General features: G+C 47.5%; 1 protein-coding gene across 4 annotated transcripts; it reads right to left on the bottom strand.

The window, feature by feature from the left end:
• Positions 1–447: 447 nt before the first annotated feature.
• SLC37A4 (solute carrier family 37 member 4) lies at positions 448–6,512 on the bottom strand. Of its 4 annotated transcripts, XM_060017828.1 has the most exons (10): positions 6,275–6,512; positions 5,322–5,663; positions 4,220–4,452; positions 3,660–3,903; positions 3,007–3,165; positions 2,676–2,761; positions 2,047–2,160; positions 1,784–1,849; positions 1,283–1,421; positions 448–1,172 (listed from the first exon to the last, which is right to left on the bottom strand). In XM_060017828.1, exons 2-10 carry the CDS (start codon positions 5,467–5,469, stop codon positions 1,006–1,008), a joined length of 1,356 nt encoding a protein of 451 aa, XP_059873811.1. In that variant the 5' UTR covers positions 5,470–5,663; positions 6,275–6,512; the 3' UTR covers positions 448–1,005. The 4 variants fall into 4 exon arrangements, with proteins under 4 accessions (XP_059873811.1, XP_059873807.1, XP_059873808.1 ...); XM_060017824.1 differs by lacking the exon at positions 1,784–1,849 and having other exon boundaries at positions 6,275–6,509; XM_060017825.1 differs by lacking the exons at positions 1,784–1,849; positions 3,007–3,165.
• Positions 6,513–23,224: the final 16,712 nt, after the last annotated feature.

The following is a 23,224-nucleotide window of genomic DNA, read 5'->3' as shown; positions in this document are numbered from 1 at the left end:
GTTTCATCTTCAAAATGTTCATTGAATTATGCAGTATGAAGTTGAAGGCGGTAGAGACATGAGCTTAAAGGAGTCCATCTACACTTTAGCTTTCCCTTCCAGGGGAATGAAGTCTCTCTCTTCTGGGTTGGAAAAAGCAGGTATTAAGGGAGTATTTCCCCAGAAAATCTATCTCTGGCTTGTATTACCTCCACTTTTTTTTTTTTTTGAGAAGTACTCTGTTTTTTTAAAAATATTTATTTTATTTATTTATTTCTCTATTTGGTTGCGCCAGGTCTTAGTTGCAGCAGGCGGGCTCCTTAGTTGTGGCATGCAAACTCCTAGTTGCAGCATGCATGTGGGATCTAGTTCCTTGGCCAGGGATCGAACCCGGGCCCCCTGCATTGGGAGCACGGAGTCTTAACCACTGCGCCACCAGGGAAGTCCCTGTACTACCCTTTTTGAAAGAATGACTCACTGACAGGGTTTAGTATCAAATCTAGTTTTAATTTTCTATAACAAGTCTTTCTACTCTCCCATCCATACCCCCCTACTGTACCCTGGGTATTGGTGAGAGTGACCCTCTTCCCCTGGAGTCCAAGGTATTGGCAGGAGCAGCTGCCCCCTGCTGAGAGGCCTCAGGGCAGAAGTCCTGGGCCATTGCTGCCCTGCTGCTGCAGGAGGAGCCTCACCTCAGGTGAGGATGGGGTGGGATGGGGACAGGGCAGGGCCCAAGAGAGGGAGAAGGATACAGGAGACTCCCTGAGTGCAGGGGTTTCCTCTTTGAAGCCAGGAAATAGGAGCTAACGGAGTCCAAGAACAAAGGTTGTCTTTTAAATAGAGATCAGATGGGAAGCTGGTGCCTCATTAGCCACTGATAACTTCCAGCGCCACTTGGGTGAGGGAAAAGGAGCAGAAAGGGAAAGTCAAAGGTGCTAGTCAGATAGTCCCCTCCCTCCCTTCCCCCACCCCAATGGAGGGGAGAGGCCACAAGTGGGACAGGATGCTCCAGAGCCTGCACTGTCTTCACTCAGCCTTCTTGGGCACTCGGCCCATCTTGGTGCGGATGTTTCGTAGAAGGAAGAAGGCACCTGTGCTGGCTGCACAGATCACTTCAGCCACCCAGAACGCTGTGCTCCAGCTGTAATGCTTCGCAATGGTGCTGAAGGGCAACCCAGCCAGAAAGCCGCCCACTGTCAGGGAGGAGGGGAAGAGCCTGAGTCATTGTGAGGATAGAGCCAGTGGGGCTTGTTCCAGCCCCTAGCTGGCTTGTGTGCGAGGCATCAGTGGGGGTATCACTTACCATTGGCCATGAGTCCCACAATGGCATGGGAGGTGCCACACAAGTTGGGAGGGGCACTCTCATTGGCTATAACTCCGAACAAGGCAATGGGACCATAAGAGGAGAAACCAAACACAGCTCCCAACACCAGGATCCAGAGCTGCAAGGGCAGTGCAGGGTAGCATTTAAAGTCTGAGAAGGCCTCCTGCCTACCTACCCCTGCCATTGGATAGAGGAATGCTTGGCCCCAGGAACAAATAATTGTAGTAAAAGCAGACAGTAAGTGACTCCCACACACACCACTTCCCAGCACAGCTGACTGCAGAGCTAGAGGAGTGCGGGCCACATTCAGCCAACACAGGGGCCTGTGCAGGTAGGGGAGGGAGGTTCAGGAGCCATCCCTCCAAGTGAGATGCTGTCTCCTCAGGATTTGTACAAGCTGGATTGGCTAAGGGCAAGGCAGAGGCGGTAGGACAAAGGTGAGACACAACAAGAGGAAAACCAGAGATAAAGATAGGGCACCTCATGCTCTGTAAAGCCTGTGAGCTCAGCGAGAGGGTGAAGAGCCGGAGTCCAGAAAGCAACATCCTAGAGGAGCATAGGGAGGAGAAGAAACTAGGCCCAGAGTCAAGGAGGGGCATCAGAGTACAGAGGAGGGGAATGGAGGTACAGACAACTGAAAAGGGCAATCAGAAGCAGAGAAAGACCAGGGAGAGGGAGACAGAGTCACTGGCCCTTGCTTTCTCATCCTTGTCCCTGACGTGGGCCAGTCCCTGTTTATTTACCTTGGGGGAGTCACTGGTCACAGTTACCCGGAAGAGGTACATGGACACTGTCATGCCAGCCATCATGAACAGCAGCAAGCCATGGCGGGGGCTCCCGTACATGGACAGCCGCGCCTGTGGACACAGTCGGGCAACATCAGGCCCCAGGAGCAGCAGAGAACCCTCACCCCTGGACGCTGACACGGCAGACCTCTGCTGACAGGTCTTTGGCAATCCCGTTGCAGTTCTTGGCCCAAGGCAGCTCTGGGAGGTCCTGGGACCTGCTTATTATGTTCTGAGGCCAAACTCCACAACATCCCTTCCTCCACTTGGGGCAGGCTTGGGGACACGTGGTGGCAGGCTGCATCCAGTCCTTCCCCAGCCCCAGTTTCCCTGGGGCTGTGGAGAAGCTAGGCAGAGAGAAACTCTGGCTCTCCTTGACATCAGTTAAAACCCTTTCCCCCAAGAGCCTCATCTCTACATCCCCAGCAAAGAAGAGTAGCCTGGAATCATTCCCACCTCACCCAACCTAAACCAGCATATGCCAAGCTGCCTGTGCCCCAGGGCTCCTACCTCTCTGGTGCCTGTCCCAGTCATGCTGGGAAGATTTAAAGGGACCCTCCTCCTTCCTGTCCCTTCTGCCCACTCACCTTGGCCATGGCCCGGTCTGACAGGTAGCCAGCTGCGATGCTGCCTACAAGGCCCCCAACCTCCAGGGCACTCATGTAGGAGCTGCCTGCAGTGGGGAGTTGTGGTGGGAAGAGGGAAAGGAAGGGTGGAAAGGTGTTACACCTTGGGGTTGTCCCAGACTGACTTCAACCCAGAGAGGTACAAGGTCCCCAAGGGTGACTGGCCACAGCTGCCTGAGTACTGCCCGGCCTCAGGGAAAGAAGAAAGGATAAAGGGAAGCGGGTCTGAATTTCCCATCCCATGCATTGGCTCCTGCTCCCTAGGCCTGCCGCATCCCAACACTCGTCTCACCCACGAGGGCTGACTGTCCTCTCTCCTGGATAAGGAAGAACTGGCCCCAGTCAGTACAGCACGTCTTTACTCCAAACACCACAAGGTAGCCAGTGGAGAGCACCCACAGGTAGGGGGTCAGCAGCAGCTGCTGTAAGGTACTCTCCTCCTTCAGGGAGCCTGGGGGTGGGAGGAGGCCAGGCTTCAGGACTCTGCTCAGGCTGCCCTGCCCCCACCACACATTAGCTAGCCATAGGGGCAGAGTCCGTCCACATAGCCAAGGATCAGCAGCAAGGTCCCCCTCACCCACTGTTCTGCCCTCTCTTCTCCACTGCAAGTCTCAACGAATGAAAGAGAACCTGAGGACCAGCGGGGATGGAGGAAAGCACCCAAGCCACTTAAGCTTAGGATGCTGTCCACACAGGGAACTCTGGCTCTCTTGTAAGGAAGGACTAGGCTATAACATGAGTCATAGCATTTGTTGGCTCTGCCACTTGTCTGGTACTTAACTGCCTCTCAGGATGGAGTTTTATTTACTCCTCACCCACTCTCCATCACCATCCCGACATCCATTAGCTAGTACAGGGCCAGGCATACAGGCAGTCCTCAATGAAAGTCTGCCAGGTGAATGATGAATGAAGGTTCCCTAGGGGTCGGCTTTAGTGCGTACTCACCCTTCTTGCCCTTGGAGGGGGTGGGGTCCAGGTTGCGGAGTCCAACATCAGCAGGTTCATTGTGGATGAGCAGGAGACAGAGGAAGGAGACAACCACACACAGTGCCCCAGACAGGGCCAGCGTGCTGCGCCAGCTATAGCTCTGGGCGAGGATGGTTGCCAGGATGGGGCCCAGCCCTCCAGCCAGGTTCATGCTTGTTGATAGGACGGCCCACCAAGTGCCAAATTGAGATGGCTCAAACCACTGTGGGGCAGAGGGGGACAGAGTAGTTGCTCAGCCTACAGTCCATATTGAAGGTGAGGGTCAGGTGGGGCAGACCCAGAAGCTCACATTACAGGGATGAGGGAGAGGGCTCTTCTACTTGGCAGGGCCAATTCCCTCATCTGTCACCTGATCCCACCACGTTCAGCCTCCTAAAATATCTTGACAAGCAACAGGAGCTGGACTGGAACGCCTGAGGAACCTGCTCTGGTTGGGGGTGGAGGTGCCAGTGTGCCCACATGCTCTTTAGGTGTCCTCTCTGCCAATCTGAACCAGCTCCTTGGAAGCAGACACTCACCTTCCGCAGGACCTTGCCACATGGGGGCCAGCCCAGCCCCTGTGCCAGGCCATTGAGGAACCAGAGAGCAGCAAAGACGGGTACTGCGGAGCTCCAGGAAAAGACTACGTTGACCAGGCCAACCAGGAGAAGCCCGGAAGAAAAGAGCCAACGAGCACTCATCTGGTCAGACAGCACCCCGCTCACAAACTTGCTGATGGCGTAGGCTGCCGACTGGCTGCTGGTGATGAGCCCTGCAGGGGAGGGGAGCAGGGAGCAGGACACCTGGGGGGTTAGGGGCCAGGGCAGAGGCAAAGGAGCGGGGAGGAAGGCATGGGGTCAGGTGTGTAGAGGTGCCTGGCAGGGTGAGACTGGTTCCTTCCGAGAGGAATAGGAGGGGCCTGTGTTGGAATCGTGACGTTCATTCATGGGGCCAGGCTACTCCTCCCGCCTCTCCATCAGCACTAGCCCCAGGCTGACCCATGACTTTTCAGCCTCTTGGAGAGTTCCAGCAGCAGCTGTCAGGGGGCAGGACAGCCCTCCTCCATGGGATTCTCATATGCCTGATTTCTCCCTCACAGTGGATGCCAACCCAGGGTCTCCGGCAGTTCTGTTGCCCCACCTCAGAACATGGGGCAAAAGGCTTAGAATTGGAGTCAGGGACCTTATTCCTCCCGAAGGGTAGCCTGCTAGGCCACATGGAGTCATTGCACCAACTCCCCAGTTCCCAGTGCTCACAATGTCAGTGGCCAGCACTCACCCTGTGGTCTTAGCCTGCACCCACACAGATGCAGAAACTGTGCTCAGAATCCCTCTAACACACAGTGCCTCTGGGGACACATGTTAGTCACAGGCGGGCGTGCACACACACACACACACACACACACACCAGACAAGCAGCCCTCAGACATGCTTAGACCATACCCACAGTCCTTTACCTGTGCCCACAGACATGGATCTCAGAGCCGCCTCATCCGGCACATGCACTGTCTCCTGGCATCTGCTGTGCAGACACTCCACACACACACTGCATGCCTGTACCCACCACACGGCACAAACACCCAACTTGTCCTGCTGGTCCTGTGTTCCTGGGCCCACCCCTCCCTGCCCTGCCAGGGCTCACCCAAGTCATCCTTGTCCAGAGGGACCTCCTCCACCAGCGACGGCATGACAAAAGAGAAGGTCTTGCGGTTGAAGTAGTACAGGCTGTAGCCTCCAAACATGGCCGAGAAGATCACAGTGCGGTAATAGCTGTAGCCTCGGGCCACCATGGTGGGAAAGAGCAGGCCCTACTGGCCGGGACACAGAGCCTCTGACCACAGCTCCTGATTGAGGCTCTCAAGTGCTCAGATCTGCTGAGTTGGGCTTTTTCTGCTCCCTCCTTCACCCAGCCTCCCAGGCTCCCTTTATAGGCACCTTCTGGACAATCATTAAGCCTGGGGCGGCTCCTAGGGAACCCGGTGTCCTGAGGGAGACAAGAAAACAGGAGATTACTGACGCCCAAGCTGTGGGGGCCTGGAGGGCGTCCGAGAGGGAGGCAGTGTCCATGAGCCAGGCCAGCACCGTGTGTCCCCAGGATTGCTGTCTTTCCCGGCTCTTCCCTGTCCTCCTGCCCGTGAAACCAGCTGTGATTAAAGGCTTAACCTAATTATTTTTGTCGTCTTGCGCTCAGGGGAGGCAGGGTTGGGATGAGTAGAGCTGCCCTCTCTAGCCCGGCTCCCTCATCCACCTACCTTCTCATTCATTCCGCGAAGGTTTATTAGGGCTTACTGGTTGAGAGGCACTGCACTAGGTTCTGGGTTAGTTTCTACACACGCACACGCACACACACACTCAATCAGACACCTACCCCCAACAACCTCACTTTCAAGTCTTCCAGAGCTGACCTCAAGCCCTGTAACTCCTGATGCTTAGCACACGGTAGGGTGTAACTGTTTATTGACAGTTGCAGAACTGTAAGCAAGGGGCGGGGAAAGGAAGTTCCCTGCTCAGGACCCACTTTCGGTTGCACACCGAAAGCCCCACTAGGGGCAGGGGTCCTGGTTGTGCCACTCAGATGCCTCTGGTCGCCTTTACCCTTGACGTCAGTATGGATTCCGGTCTGGCAGGCTGGGGCTTCAGGGACCGTGACCGGACGCCCCGTGGGCGGGAAGGCGCAGCGACGGACTCCAGGCACAGTGCTCATGCGCCCCGCTTCCCAGGGCCCCGGCAACACGCCCCCGGCTTTGCCGCTCGGTTGGGAAGGCAATTGGAACAGAAGGCGTGGGCGCAAGCGGAGCAGGGTGCCACACGTAGGCCCCGGAGGCCCCTCGCTTCCGGCGCCGAGTGGCTCGGCCAGGCGGGGTGGGGCCAAGCGGCAAGAAGGGGGAGGAGGGAGCGAGGCGGCGGGCTCTCGGCCCCTGCCCAGCCCCGTGTCCTCAAGCTACCCAGGACACCCGACTCCGGCTGCTAATGGACGGGGGCCCAAGTGCAGGGGAGACCCCTGGACTCGTGCGACATAAAGGAGAGGGAGCGTGCTGCTCCCGGACCCAGCAATTGCCTCCACCCCAGAACCGGCAGCCTCAGAAACTGCTCCCGGTTGGATTGGAAGTTGGGCCTCCAACAAAGGAGCCGCAACAGTTGAGACTCCCGCTCCAGCCCCGCCCCCAGGCGACGCCCCTCCCCCGCACACTGCCCCCCTACCCGAACTGAGGTGGGAGCTGGAGTGGCATGGGGCGGGGCCCGGCGGGCGCATGCGCGTGCGCCCAGAGTGGGGCGGGGACTCCGCCTGCGTCTTCCAGTCCCGAGAGCCGAGGCCACCCACAAACGTTTTCATATAAGACTGCGGGTCTCGCTGGTCGTTGGGCGAAGACAGCGCCCCTTAGGGGCTGGAGTCGTACGTTCCCTTCTTAACTGATGGCATTCGACAAACCAGATCAGTGAGTTCCTCCAACTATCAGTTACGGTTCCCGAGTTGTTCACGGTCTGGGAAACATCTTGTAAGAGAACACAGTATTTTCTGTAAGAAATTAATACAGTCCTCAGTAAGCACGATTTGTACATTTATCTGTGGTCAGACTATTGCGGACAGAGTTAAAACAAAATAGCCAGAGTGTTTAAAGTATGGGCCCTGAGTAAAACTTAAATTCGAATCCCGGACGCACTGCTTCTGACAGCATGACCCTGGGTAATTAATAATCTCTATGAGCCCCCAGTTTCTTACCAACCTCATAGGGTGGTTGTGAGGATTCAATAGAAGATTCAGATACAAGTTCAGAAAATTTAGATAATTGCTTTCACAGAGTCCATCAGAGAGTTGCTGAAATAAGTGCCTCAAAGTTGAGAGTAAAGCTCTTTTAGAGTGATGTTAAAAACACAACAAGTCGAAAATGATGTTGCTTATGCTAAGCCCCACATCACCAAAGGGAGACTTAATTACAGTTGTGGCTCTCCCAGAAGTGGAATCTTAAATAAGTCAATCAGGAATCACCTGGGACTTCCCTGGCGGTCCAGTGGATAAGACTCCGTGCTTCCAAGGCAGGGGGCCTGGGTTCGATCCTGGTTGGGGAACTAGGATCCCACATGCCATGTGGTGCCGCCAAAAAAAGAAAATAAAAAAGGAATCGCCTGCTCAGCACTAGTTATCTAGTTATGTCATCTACCTCTAGACCCCCCTGCTATTCCCTAAAGCGAAGTAACCTGGTAATAGCCAATCTGCTTTTTGCCTAGTTTAATTCCTTGTTCCTGTTCCCTGCTATCTATAAAAGGCTTTCATTTTGTACAGCTCCTCAGAGCGCCTTTCTAGCTGCTAGATTGGACGTGTCCTGATTCATAAATTGTTGAATAAAGCCAAAAAGATTTTTAGAATTTTCTCAGTTGAATTTTTTTAAATAAATTTATTTGTTTTTATTTTATTTATTTTATTTTTGGCTGTGTTGGGTCTTCCTTGCTGCACGCGGGCTTTCTCTGGTTGCGGTGAGCGGGGGCTACTCTTCGCTGTGGTGCACGGGCTTCTTATTGCAGTGGCTTCTCTTGTTGGCGGAGCACAAGCTCTAGGTGCGCAGGCTTCTGTAGTTGTGGCTCTCGGGCTCTAGAGCACAGACTAAGTAGTTGTGGCGCACGGGCTTAGTTGTTCCACGGCATGTGGGATCTTCCCGAACCAGAGCTCGAACCCCTGTTCCTTGCCTTGGCAGGCGGATTCTTAACCACTGCGCCACCAGGGAAACCCAGTATTATACTTTTTTTAAAGGCCCTTTTAAATAATTACAGAGTGTTTGCTTTCGGATGCCATGGGTCATACTTTTATGGGTGTGACTATAAACATTGTTATAAAGAGTAAGAGTTGTATAAAATAAGAAATAAATACAATACTGAATTTCTTTTCATATTAGCATCAATAAACCTCTAATTGCACTTTCTGCCCCTTCAAATAGGGTTATGGGGGAGACACTATTTTTTTGTTTGTGGTAGCTGCTTAATCTTTTTTTGTTCCTTCATACTTTTCTGTTATAAAAAGTTTATCTGATACTGTGATGTGTTCATGATAACTATTCTTTAATTGGAAATTCCTGGCAGTCCAGTGGTTAGGACTCTGTGCTTTCACTCCTGTGGCCCGGGTTCTATCCCTGGTCGGGGAATCCCACAAGCCGCGCGCCGTGGCCAAAAGAAAAAATTCTTTTATTTTACTTTGTTATAGTAGAACTAGTCATCATGGACATTTCTGCTACCAATAGCAATCTAAACTAATGTTGGCGAAAGACTAGGTATGTTGACTGAAAAAAAATGCACAACACAAAAGTTGAGAATTGCGTTTTATTCAGTAGACTTGCTGAGGACTTAAGCCTGGAAGACAGCCTTCTCAGATAGCTCTGAGGGACTGCTCTCAAGAGGTAAGGGAGGAGCCAGGATATATGGGCAAAACCCAGGTTGTCAGAACATCAAACGATTACTGTTAATTAAAGAAAAACCAGACATCTCAAGTTAATGAATATAGGACTTTTCTATGTATTGGAAGATGCAAGAGTCTGGGCTCATTGAAATCATTCCTTTCGTATGCACATGAATTCTTTGGGCCAGTATCCTATTTTTCTCCTTTGAATCCCCTCAGAATGCACAGCTGGTGGTGGCTGCATGAAGCTGAGGGCTTGATGGCTGCAACATCTTTTGTTTACGAATACGACATTCTTCGTCCACAGGTACTTACTTTATTCTTGCAGATTCAGCTCACCTCTTTTGGACCAAAGCCACAGGAGAGCAAATATTTTTCACACCTATTAGAATGGAATTGCAACTGTCATACATTCAGACTGTTATGATCCCAAGCAGTCTTTATATAATTTGAATTACATTGTATGTTAGATTTTTTAATAAAGTTTGGCCAGTTTTTACAGAAGAAATTATTTCTCTGATACTTTGGTCCTATCTGTGTAAAACTAGATTCTTTTTCTTTTTTTTTGGCCACGCCACTCAGCTTGTGGAATCTCAGTTCCTGGAACAGGGATTGAACCTAGGCCATGGCAGTGAAAGCCCAGAATCCTAACCACTAGACCACCAGGGAACTCCTGAAACTAGATTTTTAAAAAAGTAATATGTGACCAAATTTAATTGTCTTCCTAAGGCCTAAATAAAGAGAAATCAGTTTCCCATTAAAGGAAGGAAGGAAAGGAAGGAAGGAAGGAAGGGAGAAAAGAAAGAAAGAAGGAAAGAAAGAAAGAAAGAAAGAAAGAAAGAAAGAAAGAAAGAAAGAAAGAAAGAGAAAGAAAGAGAAATCTTTCATGATTTTAATATTCTTCAAAAATCCAGGTCAGTTGTTCTGCAGAATGTCCCTCATATGGATTTGTCTGACTGTGTTTGCAATAGGGATCATATTAAATAATTTTGGCAGAAGTACTGTATAGATGACAATGTGTCTTTCTCAGTGTACCACATCAGGAAGCATGTGATGAATTTGATCATTTAGTTAAAATGGTGTCCACCTGATTTCTGTACTAGAGGAAACTTTTCCTCTTTATAATTACTAATCTATAGTGGGACCATACTTTGATACTACAGATATATCCTCCTGTTTCAACAGTCTTTCACCCAGTGGTTTTATCATCTATTGATGATTCTTTCCTGAGTCATTTATTAATATGGTGGTTGCAAAGTGGAGATTTTTTCACTCTATCATTCCTTATGTATTTATGAGTTGGTATTCTTCTTTTTATTTATCTATTTATTTATTTATTTATTTTTGGCTGCGTTGGATCTTTGTTGCTGTGCGCGGGCTTTCTCTAGTTGCGGCGAGCGGGGGCTACTCTTCGTTGCGGTGTGTGGGCTTCTCATTGCGGTGGCTTCTCTTGTTGCAGAGCACGGGCTCTAGGCGCGCGGGCTTTAGTAGCTGTGGCACACGGGCTCAGTAGTTGTGGCTCGCAGGCTCCAGAGAGCAGGCTCAGTAGTTGTGGCACATAGGCTTAGTTGCTCTGTGGCATGTGGGATCTTCCCGGACCAGGGATCGAACCTGTGTCCCCTGAATTGACAGGCAGATTCTTTTTTTTTTTTGCATCTTTGTTGGAGTATAATTGCTTTACAATGGTGTGTTAGTTTCTGCTTTATAACAAAGTGAATCAGTTATACATATACATATGTTCCCATATCTCTTCCCTCTTGCGTCTCCCTCCCTCCCACCCTCCCTATCCCACCCCTCCAGGCGGTCACAAAGCACCCAGCTGATCTTCCGGTGCTATGCGGCTGCTTCCCACTAGCTATCTACCTTACATTTGGTAGTGTATATATGTCCATGCCTCTCTCTCGCTTTGTCACAGCTTACCCTTCCCTCTCCCCATATCCTCAAGTCCATTCTCTAGTAGGTCTGTATCTTTATTCCTGTCTTACCCCTAGGTTCTTCATGACATTTTTTTTTCTTAAATTCCATATATATGTGTTAGCATACGGTATTTGTCTTTCTCTTTCTGACTTACTTCACTCTGTATGGCAGACTCTAGGTCTATCCACCTCATTACAAATAGCTCAATTTCATTTCTTTTTATGGCTGAGTAATATTCCATTTTATATATGTGCCACATCTTCTTTATCCATTCATCTGATGATGGACACTTAGGTTGTTTCCATCTCCGGGCTATTGTAAATAGAGCTGCAATGAACATTTTAGTACATGACTCTTTTTTAATTATGGTTTTCTCAGGGTATATGCCCAGTAGGGGGATTGCTGGGTCATATGGTAGTTCTATTTGTAGTTTTTTAAGGAACCTCCATACTATTCTCCATAGTGGCTGTATCAATTCACATTCCCACCAGCAGTGCAAGAGTGTTCCCTTTTTTCCACACCCTCTCCAGCATTTATTGTTTCTAGATTTTTTGATGATGGCCATTCTGACTGGTGTGAGATGATATCTCATTGTAGTTTTGATTTGCATTTCTCTAATGATTAATGATGTTGAGCATTCTTTCATGTGTTTGTTGGCAAACTGTATCTCTTCTTTGGAGAAATGTCTATTTAGGTCTTCTGCCCATTTTTGGATTGGGTTGTTTGTTTTTTTGTTATTGAGCTGCATGAGCTGCTTATAAATTTTGGAGATTAATCCTTTGTCAGTTGCTTCGTTTGCAAATATTTTCTCCCATTCTGAGGGTTGTCTTTTCATCTTCTTTATGGTTTCCCTTGTTGTGCAAAAGCTTTGAAGTTTCATTAGGTCCCATGTGTTTATTTTTGTTTTTATTTCCATTTCTCTAGGAGGTGGGTCAAAAAGGATCTTGCTGTGATTTATGTCATAGAGTCTTCTGCCTATGTTTTCCTCTAAGAGTTTGATAGTTTCTGGCCTTACATTTAGGTCTTTAATCCATTTTGAGCTTATTTTTGTGTATGGTGTTAGGGAGTGATCTAATCTCATACTTTTACATGTACCTGTCCAGTTTTCCCAGCACCACTTATTGAAGAGGCTGTCCTTTCTCCACTGTACATTCCTGCCTCCTTTATCAAAGATAAGGTGACCATATGTGCGTGGGTTTATCTCTGGGCTTTCTATCCTGTTCCATTGATCTATATTTCTGTTTTTGTGCCAGTACCATACTGTCTTGATTACTGTAGCTTTGTAGTATATTCTGAAGTCAGGGAGCCTGATTCCTCCAGCTCCGTTTTTCATTCTCAAGATTGCTTTGGCTATTCGGGGTCTTCTGTGTTTCCATACAAATTGTGAAATTTTGTTTTTTGTTTTTGTTTTTGTTTTTGTTTTTGTTTTTTGCGGTATGCGGGCCCCTCACTGTTGTGGCCTCTCCCGTTGCGGAGCACAGGCTCCGGAGGCGCAGGCTCAGCGGCCATGGCTCACGGGCCCAGCCGCTCTGCAGCATGTGGGATCTTCCTGGACTGGGGCACGAACCTGTGTCCCCTGCATCAGCAGGCGGACTCTCAACCTCTGCGCCACCAGGGAAGCCCAAATTGTGAAATTTTTTGTTCTAGTTCTGTGAAAACTGCCAGTGGTAGTTTGATAAGGATTGCACTGAAGCTGTAGATTGCTTTGGGTAGTAGAGTCATTTTCACAATGTTGACTCTTCCAATCCAAGAACATGGTTTATCTCTCCATCTATTTATATCATCTTTAATTTCTTTCATCAGTGTCTTATAATTTTCTGCATACAGGTCTTTTGTCTCCTTAGGTAGGTTTATTCCTAGATATTTTATTCTTTTTGTTACAGTGGTAAATGGGAGTGTTTTCTTTTTTTTTTTTTTTTTTTTTTTTTTTTTTTTTTTTTTGGGAGTGTTTTCTTGATTTCACTTTCAAATTTTTCATCATTAGTGTGTAGGAATACCAGAGATTTCTGTGCATTAATTTTGTATCCTGCTACTTTGCCAAATTCATTGATTAGCTCTAGTAGTTTTCTGGTGGCATCTTTAGGATTCTCTATGTAAAGTATCATGTCATCTGCAAACAGTGACAGCTTTACTTCTTCTTTTCCGATTTGGATTCCTTTTATTTCCTTTTCTTCTCTGATTGCTGTGGCTAAAACTTCCAAAACTATGTTCAATAAGAGTGGTGAGAGTGGGCAACCTTGTTTTTTTCCTGATCTTAGTGGAAATGCTTTCAGTTTTTCACCATTGAGGACGACGTTGGCTGTGGGTTTGTCATATATGGCCTTTATTATGTTGAGGAAAGTTCTGTCTATGCCTACTTTCTGCAGGGTTTTTATCATAAATGGGTGTTGAATTTTGTCGAAGGCTTTCTCTGTATCTATTGAGATAATCATATGGTTTTTCTCCTTCAGTTTGTTAATATGGTTTATCACATTGATTGATTTGCATATATTGAAGAATCCTTGCATTCCTGGAATAAACCCCACTTGATCATGGTGTATGATCGACAGGCAGATTCTTAACTACTGCACCACCAGGGAAGCCCTGTGAGATTTTTTAAAAGTGTTTTTCTATTGGGTCCTCAACACTTAAATAACCCATCCCTGAGGATGGACTATGGCCCTTTTACCACTGTACCCAGCTAAGTGTTTGGTACAAAACACTACGGTAAAAGTAAATTGCTAGATGAACAATTATTCACACCATCTAAATACTTTTTTTTTTTTTTTTTTTTTTTTTTTTTTTTTGTGGTTCGCGGGCCTCTCACTGTTGTGACCTCTCCCGTTGCGGAGCACAGGTTTCGGACGCGCAGGCTCAGCGGCCATGGCTCACGGGCCCAGCTGCTCCGCGGCATGTGGGATCTTCCTGGACCGGGGCACAAACCCATGTCCCCTGCATCGGCAGGCGGACTCTCAACCACTGCGCCACCAGGGAAACCCCCTAAATACTTTTATATCTTGATTTTTTTTCTATTATAGCATAAACATGTTTTATAGAGTTAAGGATTTTGGGCTGAGGGGCATGAAACACTCAAAGAACTGTTTGGTAAGAATTAGCTTGCTGTTGAGGAGCAATAGATGGAAGGTGTAGAAACTGGACAGAGTCATAATTCCAATGGGAAGTGCTAAAAGTTCCTACCAGAGAGGGAACCATGGGGATTCAGAGACAGAGGTAGGCACAGAATCTTGCCTGGGCCACTGCTGATGCAGCTAGTTGGCTCGGAGGGGAAGGGAATGGGTCTCAGAGGTCAGCCAGAGCTAGAAAGTCTGGGCAAGGTTTGCTCAGCCACATATGTGAGGACAGAGACACCTGCCAAGAGCTCTGAAAATGGCCCAGAAATAGAGTTTAACAGGCCTTCAATGCCTGCAGCACCAACGTAGCTACTACAATTCTCAACCTCCTTTCAGCCAGGGGTCATGCTAAGTTATTTCCCTGCCTTCTCCCATTTCAGTTCCCTCATATAAAACATAGACGATCTAACCCACCTCAGCATCACTGTGGGAATTAAATGAGAAAACATTGTAAAGCATCTTATGGTCAGGACATTGTAGAGACGTAAACGCTAGTCTTCTCACTCTTTATTTCCCAAGAAAAGTAAGGAAAGGAAATAAGACGATGACATCCCCCAAAAGTAACCAGGCTTTGCTACAGGATAATAAAACCTAACGTGAATAAATGCAAATTATACTACATGCCTGAAAAAGAAACTATGATTTTGATACTGTAAAAACATCAATCCTTTCCAAATTCATCTGGAGTTTTTTGTTTTTCAGCCACGCTGCTTGCGGGATCTTAGTTCCCCAACCAGGGATTGAACCCAGGCAGTGAAAGCGTAGAGTTCTAACCACTGCACTGCCAGGGAATTCCTTTCATTTGGGGTTTTTAAAGCAATTCCAATCAAAATCCCAATAGGATTTCTTGGAAATTGGGCAAAATTGTTTTAAGGATCATCTGGGAGAATAAGTAACATCAGAGTAAGAAACTTGACGAATTAAAAAAAAAAAAGAGTAAAGAAGAGAATTTCTACTGCCAAATATTAACAATTGTAAGATTATGGTAATTATGTGGTTTAGAGCATAGCCAGGCATTTAAAAGGAGCAAGAAGTACTAGAAGCAGACCTTCACATGTATAATTTAAGCCATGATAAGGAAGACATCCCAAATCAACTGGGGGGGGGTAATTAATTAATGGTGTAAGATAATTGTTTAGCTATTTAGAAAAAAATCCGTTTAGATTTCTATTGCATACCCCACAAAGAATAAACCCCAGATAGATTAAAGAGTGCCATTGAAGAAAATAAAACCACTAGATTAGTCTCTGGATGAGGCAGTGTTTTCCAATCTTAAAAACAACTGAAGAGGGACTTCCTTGGTGGCACAGTGGTTAAGACTCTGCGCTCCCAATGCAGGGGGCCCGGGTCCGATCCCTGGTCAGGGAACTAGATCCTACATGCATGCCGAAACTAAGGGTTCCCATGCCACAACTAAGGAGCCCGCATGCCAAAACTAAGACCCAGCGCAACCAAATAAATAATAAATTAATTAAAAAATAATAATAGTGACTTCCCTGGTGGTCCAGTGGTAAAGAATCCACCTTCCAATGCAGGGGATGCAGGTTGGATCCCTGGTCGGGGAACTAAGATCCCACATGCCACGGGGCAAATAAGCCCAGTGCACCACAACTACTGAGCATATGCGCCTCAACTAGAGAGCCTGTGTGCCACAAACTACAGAGCCCACGGGCCCTGGAGCCTGCATGCCACAACTAAAAAAGAGAAAACCTGCACACCACAACTAGAGAGAAGCCCATGTACCACAACGAAGAGCCCACGCGCCTCAATGAAATATCCCTCATGCCTCAACTAAGACCCAATGCAGCCCCCCAAAATAAATAATAATAATAATAAAGATATATCTGGGACTTCCCTGGTGGCGCAGTGGTTAAGAATCCACCTGCCAATGCAGGGGACACAGGTTCAAGCCCTGGTCCAGGAAGATCCTACATACCGCGGAGCAACTAATCCTGTGCACCACAACTACTGAGCCTGCGCTCTAGAGCCTGCGAGCCACAACTACTGAGTGCGTGTGCCACAACTACTGAAGCTTGAGTGCCTAGAGCCTGTGCTCCACAACAGGAGAAGCCACTGCAAGGAGAAGTCCGCACACCACAATGAAGAGTAGCCCCCTCTCGCCACAACTAGAGAAAGCCCGGGCGCAGCAACGAAGACCCAACACAGCCAAAAATAAAAATAGATAAATAAATTAAAAAAAAAAAAAGAATCTGCCTGCCAATGCAGGGGACACGAGTTCAAGCCCTGGTCTGGGAAGATCCCACATGCTGTGGAGCAACTAAGCCCATGCGCCACAACTACTGAGCCTGCACTCTAGAACCTGCAAGCCACAATTACTGAGCCCGTGTGCCGCAACTACTGAAGCCTGCATGCCTAGAGCCCGTGCTCCACAATGAGGGAAGCCACTGCAATGAGAAGCCCGCGCACCGCAACAAAGAGTAGCCCCCGCTCGCTGCAACTAGAGAAAGCCCATGTGCAGCAACGAAGACCCAACACAGCCAAAAATAAATAAATAAAGAAATAGGAGGGCAGGTGGTGGAACCGTCAAATTAACATGAAAACATGGAGGCATTCCTGGAAAATGGATGATAAGGTCCTGTGTGTGTTTGGAGTAGGGGTGGAGGGTGGTAGAAGGCAGCCCAGAGCTACAGGGCCCATGAACTGTGGATAGGAGATAAAGTAGGGCAGAGATTTTAGGTCTGCTACTCACTCTCCCAACATTACCTGGGCCAGTCCATTGTGTGCCTCTGCTACTACTTAAGGGCAGAAAACAACAGCCAACTGGATATCAATAGGTTGGGGTGTCAGCTTTCAACACAGGTACAGGCAGACTAGCTGCATCCTAGCATTTACTCCACTACCTACCTCAAAACCTGAACAGCAAAATGGTTCTAAGTGAGGAAGGGAGCTCCCCAAAAGGCAGTTGTACTACCCTGGATGATTTCAACATCTCTGCTGTACATCTCATACCCTCCTCCATCTCCTCCAAATGCAAGTCTGCTTCACCTGGAGGGGCTCATGCTCTGAATGTTTGCCCCTGTTTATAACTCCATCCACCAAAGTGGCAAATATCCCTAAGGGAATATGTAGGGGAATATGTGCCCCAGGGGGAAAAGTCTAGGAAAGAAATCATTGTAAGAATAAATAAAACAGGGCTTCCCTGGTGGTGCAGTGTTTAAGAATCCGCCTGCCAATGCAGGGGACACAGGTTCGAGCCCTGGTCCAGGAAGATCCCACATGCTGCAGAGCAACTAAGCCCGTGCACTGAGCCTGCGCTCTAGAGACCATGAGCCGCAACTACTGAGCCCGTGTGCCACAGCTACTGAAACCTGCACACCTAGAGCCCGTGCTCCATAACAAGAAAAGCCACTGCAACGAGAAGCCCACGCACCGCAACAAAGAGTAGCTCCCACTGGCCACAACTAGAGAACACAACTAGAGAAAGCCCACGCACAGCAATGAAGACCCAACGCAGCCAAAAATAAATAAATTAATTAAAAAATAAATAAATAAAACAAATTGAACAGCCTATAACAGACAAGGCAGATTTGTGGGCCAAGAAGCTAAAATCAACATATTAAATATTCTCAAAAATATAAAGGAGACTCATGAAAATATGAGGAAAAGCAATAAGTCATCAAGGATGTTTTGCTTTGCCTAACATCAGACTAGCTTGTTGCAGACCAACCCTCCCACCAATAACAAATAGAAAAGCTGGTCAGAATATAAAATTGGTGTTTGAAGGTGTCCAAGAGCTACCGAAGCAGCAAGTTATCAATTAGCTTTTGCAGTTAGCTATTATCTAAAATTATCTAAAATATCTAAAATCACCCCAAAACTTAGTTGCCTAAAACCATAACAAGCATTTTATTGTGGCTCACAAGTCCATGGGTCAGCTGGACAGTTCTGCTGATCCAAGCCAGGCTGCTGACGTGTCTGCAGTCAGGAGGTAGCATGGCTGGTGTCTGGTTGATCTAGGATGGATTTAGGTGAGACAGTCTCTCTCTACTCCGTGTGGTCTTGCATATTCCAGCAGAGTAGCATGGCAATTCTCATAGCAGGGGTCTGAGGCAGAACCGAAGCATGCCAGCCTCTTGAGGCCTAGTTCCAGAAATGGCACAATATTGTTTCTGTCATCTTCTATTGGCCAAAGCAGGCTTAAGACCACCCAAAATTCAAGGGATGGAGAAATAGACTCTACCTCTTCACAAAAGGAGTTGCAAAATCCATTGCAAAAGTTGTAGATGAAGAACTACAGTCATTTCTTGCAATCAATCTGCCACAGAGGTCAAGATCCCATAGTGAAGAGAAGCCCAAAGAAGTGAACACAACATTTGGTGCTGTTTGCATCACGAAGGCATTTGCAATCCAAAAGAAAGAAGGGAAGCTCAGCACTGCTTTCAGAAGTCTAGGATTTGGGGGACAAAATATGAAGTTCAAGGCCATCAAGGAGAAGGCAGCATGAAAACCAGCCCAGGCATTAATTTAGGGCACCTGATGGATTGCACTCCGGGAATAAGGGTCAACATGAAATACCACAACCTTCACAAAGACGACAGTCCAACTGGGCACTGGTGGCGTAGTGGTTAGGATTCCTGGCTTTCACTGCCATGGCCCGGGTTCAGTCCCTGGTTGGGGGAACTGAGATCCTGCAAGCCACCCGACCCAGCCAAAAACAAAAAACACGACAGTCCAATCAAATCAGCTCAAACTCTGGGTAGACTTAAGGCAGTGGTTCTCAAAGTGTAATCTTTGGACCCTGCAAGATCTTTTGGGAGGGACAGGGAGGTCAAAACTATCTTCATAATAATACTGAGATGTAATCTGCCTTTTTTTAAAGCATATTAATATCTGCACTGATGGTGTAAAAATAATGGAAAATTAAGCTGCTGGCCCCTTGGCATGAATCAGGCAGTGACATCAGACCATATTAGTAATCATTGTTTTCTTCACCACCATACAAAGTTAAAAAAAAAGAAAAGAGAGAAAAAGCCACTTTCACTTAAGACTATCCTTGATGAAGCAGGAAAACTCATTAATTTTATTAACTTTGAACTCTTGAGTACACATTTTTGCTTCTTTTTTTTTTTTTTTGGTACCCGGGCCTCTTACTGTTGTGGCCTCTCCTGTTGCGGAGCACAGGCTCCGGACGCGCAGGCTCAGCGGCCATGGCTCACGGGCCCAGCCGCTCCGCGGCATGTGGGATCTTCCCGGACCGGGGCACGAAGCCGTGTCCCCTGTATCAGCAGGCGGACTCCCAACCACTGCACCACCAGGGAAGCCCCACATCTTTTTAATATTTGGTGTGATGAAATGTGAAATATGCCTAAAGCACTCCTGCTGCTTATGCGAGTACCATGGTTGTCCAAGGAAATGCATCTTTGCAGTCTGAATTGTGAGCAGAACTAGCCTCTTCTTTCATGGAACACATTTTTTACTTGAAAGAACAACCCAGAGAGAGATGAGCTATGGTTATCCAGGCTTGGGTATTTGTCAGACATTGTCTCCAAAATGACCAAAGCCACCCTGTCACTTCAAGGAAAACAACTGATAGTGTTTGCTGACAATAACAAAGTTTAAACTTGACAGCTTCCCACTATCTTAACATGTTTCTAATGAGATCAGTGGTGTTATTACCAAATATTTTTTGGTATAGTGTAATGAAATGCATTAACATTTGGAAGATCTGTGTAATTCAGTGAACCAACATTTTCCAAATTACTAATGCATGATGTTAAAAAAAAACCACGCATGGTTAAAAGATCCATTCAAAGTGCAAGATAGACCAGTAGGTTTTAACTTGACAGGATATGAAAAGTTCATTGACTTGGTTTCGGATTCCACATTGCAACTAATCTTTAAGAAACTACCACCTGCTAATTTTGTGTAGTACCAAAAAAGAATATTCACAAATATCTGAAAAGGCTATTATTAAACTATTTCTCCCTTGCCAACCTCATATCCGTGTGAAGCTGGAGGTTCTTCATATACTTCAACCAAAACAACATAGGCAGCAGCTTGAATGCAGAAGCAGTTATGAGGATACAGTGATCTTCTTTTAAGTCAGACACCAAAGAGAGTCACAAAAATGTAAAACAATCCTACTGTTCTCACAATTCTTAAAATATAATTATTTTTCATAAGAATATATTATTTACATTGACATGTAGTAGTAGGTTTACTAGTGTCATTTTTTTTTTTTTTTTTTTTTTTTTGCGTTACGCGGGCCTCTCACTGTTGTGGCCTCTCCCGTTGCAGAGCACAGGCTCCGGACGCGCAGGCTCAGCGGCCGTGGCTCACGGGCCCAGCCGCTCTGCGGCAAGTGGGATCTTCCCGGACCGGGGCACGAACCCATGTCCCCTGCATCGGCAGGCGGACTCTCAACCACTGTGCCACCAGGGAAGCCCCACTATCATTATTTTGAATTCTTTTTCTGGAACGTTGCCTATCTCCACTTCATTTAGTTGTTTTTCTTGGGTTTTATCTTGTTCCTTCATCTGGTACATAGCCCTCTGCCTTTTTATCTTGTCTATCTTTCTGTGAATGTGGTTTTTGTTCCACAGGATGCAGGATTGTAGTTCTTGCTTCTGCTGTCTACCCTTTCTATAAAGAGCTCTTAAATAAGATGCTCAACCTCAATCATGAAATAAATTGATGCCACTTTTCTTTTTTTTTTTTTTTTTTTGGCTGTGTTGGATCTTTGTTGCTGTGCGCGGGCTTTCTCTAGTTGTGACGAGCAGGGGCTACTCTTGGTTACGGTGCGCAGGCTTCTCATTGCAGTGGCTTCTCTTGTTGTGGAGCACAGGCTCTAGGCGCGCGGGCTTCAGTAATTGTGGCTCGTGGGCTCTAGAGCACAGGCTCAGTAGTTGTGGCGCACAGGCTTAGTTCCTCCGCGTTATGTGGGGTCTTCCCGGACCAGGGCGCAAACCTGTGTCGCCTGCATTGGCAGCGGATTCGTCGTAATGACTGTGCCACCAGGGAAACCCTGATGCCACTTTTTATCTATCAGGTTGGCAAAATTGAAGTACTAATACTGTGTTGGTTTGAGAAATCATCCAAGCTTGGGTCTTATATTCCTTTAATTTTTTTTTAGTTTTGGCCATGGGGCATGTGGGATCTTAGTTTCCCTGACCAGGGATCGAACCCACGCCCGCTGCAGTGGAAGCACTGGAAGCGCAGCGTCTTACCCACTGAACCAGCAGAGAAGTCCCTCATCTTCCTTTAAAAAGGTAAGAAAGATCAAAGCCAAAAGATTTGTTTCAGGACCAGCCAGCAGCCCAGTTCCTAAAACCCATATTCTTTTTTTTTTTTTTGCGGTACGCGGGCCTCTCCCTGTTGTGGCCTCTCCCGTTGCGGAGCACAGGCTCCGGATGCGCAGGCTCAGCGGCCATGGCTCACGGGCGCAGCCGCTCCGCGGCATGTGGGATCTTCCTGGACCGGGGCACGAACCCGTGTCGCCTGCATTGGCAGGCGGACTCTCAACCACTGCGGCACCAGGGAAGCCCTAAAACCCATATTCTTAATCAATGAACGATGCTGCTTCCCACACACATTAGCAAAGAATTGAAGGAAGATAATATCTGGGAATTTAAATCAGGGCTTCTCAACATCAGCACTATTGACATTTGGGGCTGGGAATTCTTCGTAGTGGGGGTTGTCCTGTCCATTGTAGGATGTTTAGCAGCATCCTTGACACCTGTCCATTAGATACTAGAAACTGAAACCAAGCGGGGCCTTGTGGGGCTCCCGGGCACGGAGGCCTTTTTGTCCCCCGTTTCTTGTAGGCAAGACTCCAGCCTCCATGACCTTCCCTGAGTTCCAAAGGGCAGCTTCAAACAGTTACTAATCAAGAGAGGAGCAGCCAAGAAACCACCTGAGACAAGATTAAAGGGACCAGAGAAGCTCATCAAGACTAGGAGACCAAGCACCTGAGACTCTGAGACCCTGCACCCTAATCTTGTCAGCAACCCCACTCTTGGGAACTATTGTCGTAAAACTCCTCATCATATCCTCCTGGGTTGGGACACATAGTTTTTCGAGGCAGGAGCCCACCGTATCCCCCTTTGCCTGGCAAAGTAATAAAGCTATCCTTTTCTACTTCACCCAAAAGTCTTGTCTCCAAGATTTGATTTGGCACCAGTGTACAGAGAAGCTGAGCTTTCAGCATCAAAACCCCTCCCTCCTCCCATGGGACTTCCCTGGTGGCGCAATGGTTAAGAATCCGCCTGCCGATGCAGGGGACACGGGTTCGAGCCCTGGTCTGGGAGGATCCCACATGCCGTGGAGCAACTAAGCCCATGCACCACAACTACTGGGACTGTGCTCTAGAGACCGTGAGCCACAACTACTGAGCCCGCGTGCCACAACTACTGAAACCCACGCACCTAGAGCCCGTGCTCTGCAACAAAGGAAGCCACCGCAATGAGAAGCCTGCGCACTGCAACGAAGAGTAGACCCCGCTCGCCGCAACTAGAGAAAGCCTGTGGGCAGCAACGAAGACCCAACGCAGCCAAAAAATAAAGATAAATAAAAATAAATGCGCTATCAAGCCATGAAAAGACATTGAGGAACCTTAAATGCATGTTACTGAGCGAAAGAAACCAACCTGGAAAGACTACATACTGTATGACTCCAACTACATGACATTCTGGAAAGGGCACAACTATGGAGACAGTAAAAAGATCTGTGGTTGCCAGGAGTTAACGGGGAGGGAGGGATGGATTTGCAGGCCACAGAGGATTTTTAGAGCAGTGAAAGTACTCTGTATGACATGTTAACGGATATGTTTCATTATCCATGTGTCGGAACCCAAAGAATGCACAATGCCAAGGGTAAACCCCAATGTAAACTTTGGGTGATAATGATGTGTAGGTTCACAGATCATAACAAACGTCCCTCTGGTGTGGGATGTTGATACTGGGGTTGGCTGAGTATGTATGGAGCCGGAGGGTATACAGGAACTGTGTACTTTCTGCTCAATTTTGCTGTGAAACTAAAACTGCCCTTAAGAAAAGTCTATTGGGAAACAAAAAGAGACTTGCAGGTTCAAAACTTGTCTGAATTGTTCAACCTTTAGAGAAAAACATAAACTTCATGGTCATTTTTTTATTCAACTGCTTAGACACGTGACTG

The sequence above is a fragment of the Delphinus delphis genome, chromosome 8, assembly GCF_949987515.2.
Source record: "Delphinus delphis chromosome 8, mDelDel1.2, whole genome shotgun sequence".
NCBI classification, from domain to species: domain Eukaryota; kingdom Metazoa; phylum Chordata; class Mammalia; order Artiodactyla; family Delphinidae; genus Delphinus; species Delphinus delphis.
This window is presented reverse-complemented; position numbering and strand designations above follow the sequence as displayed.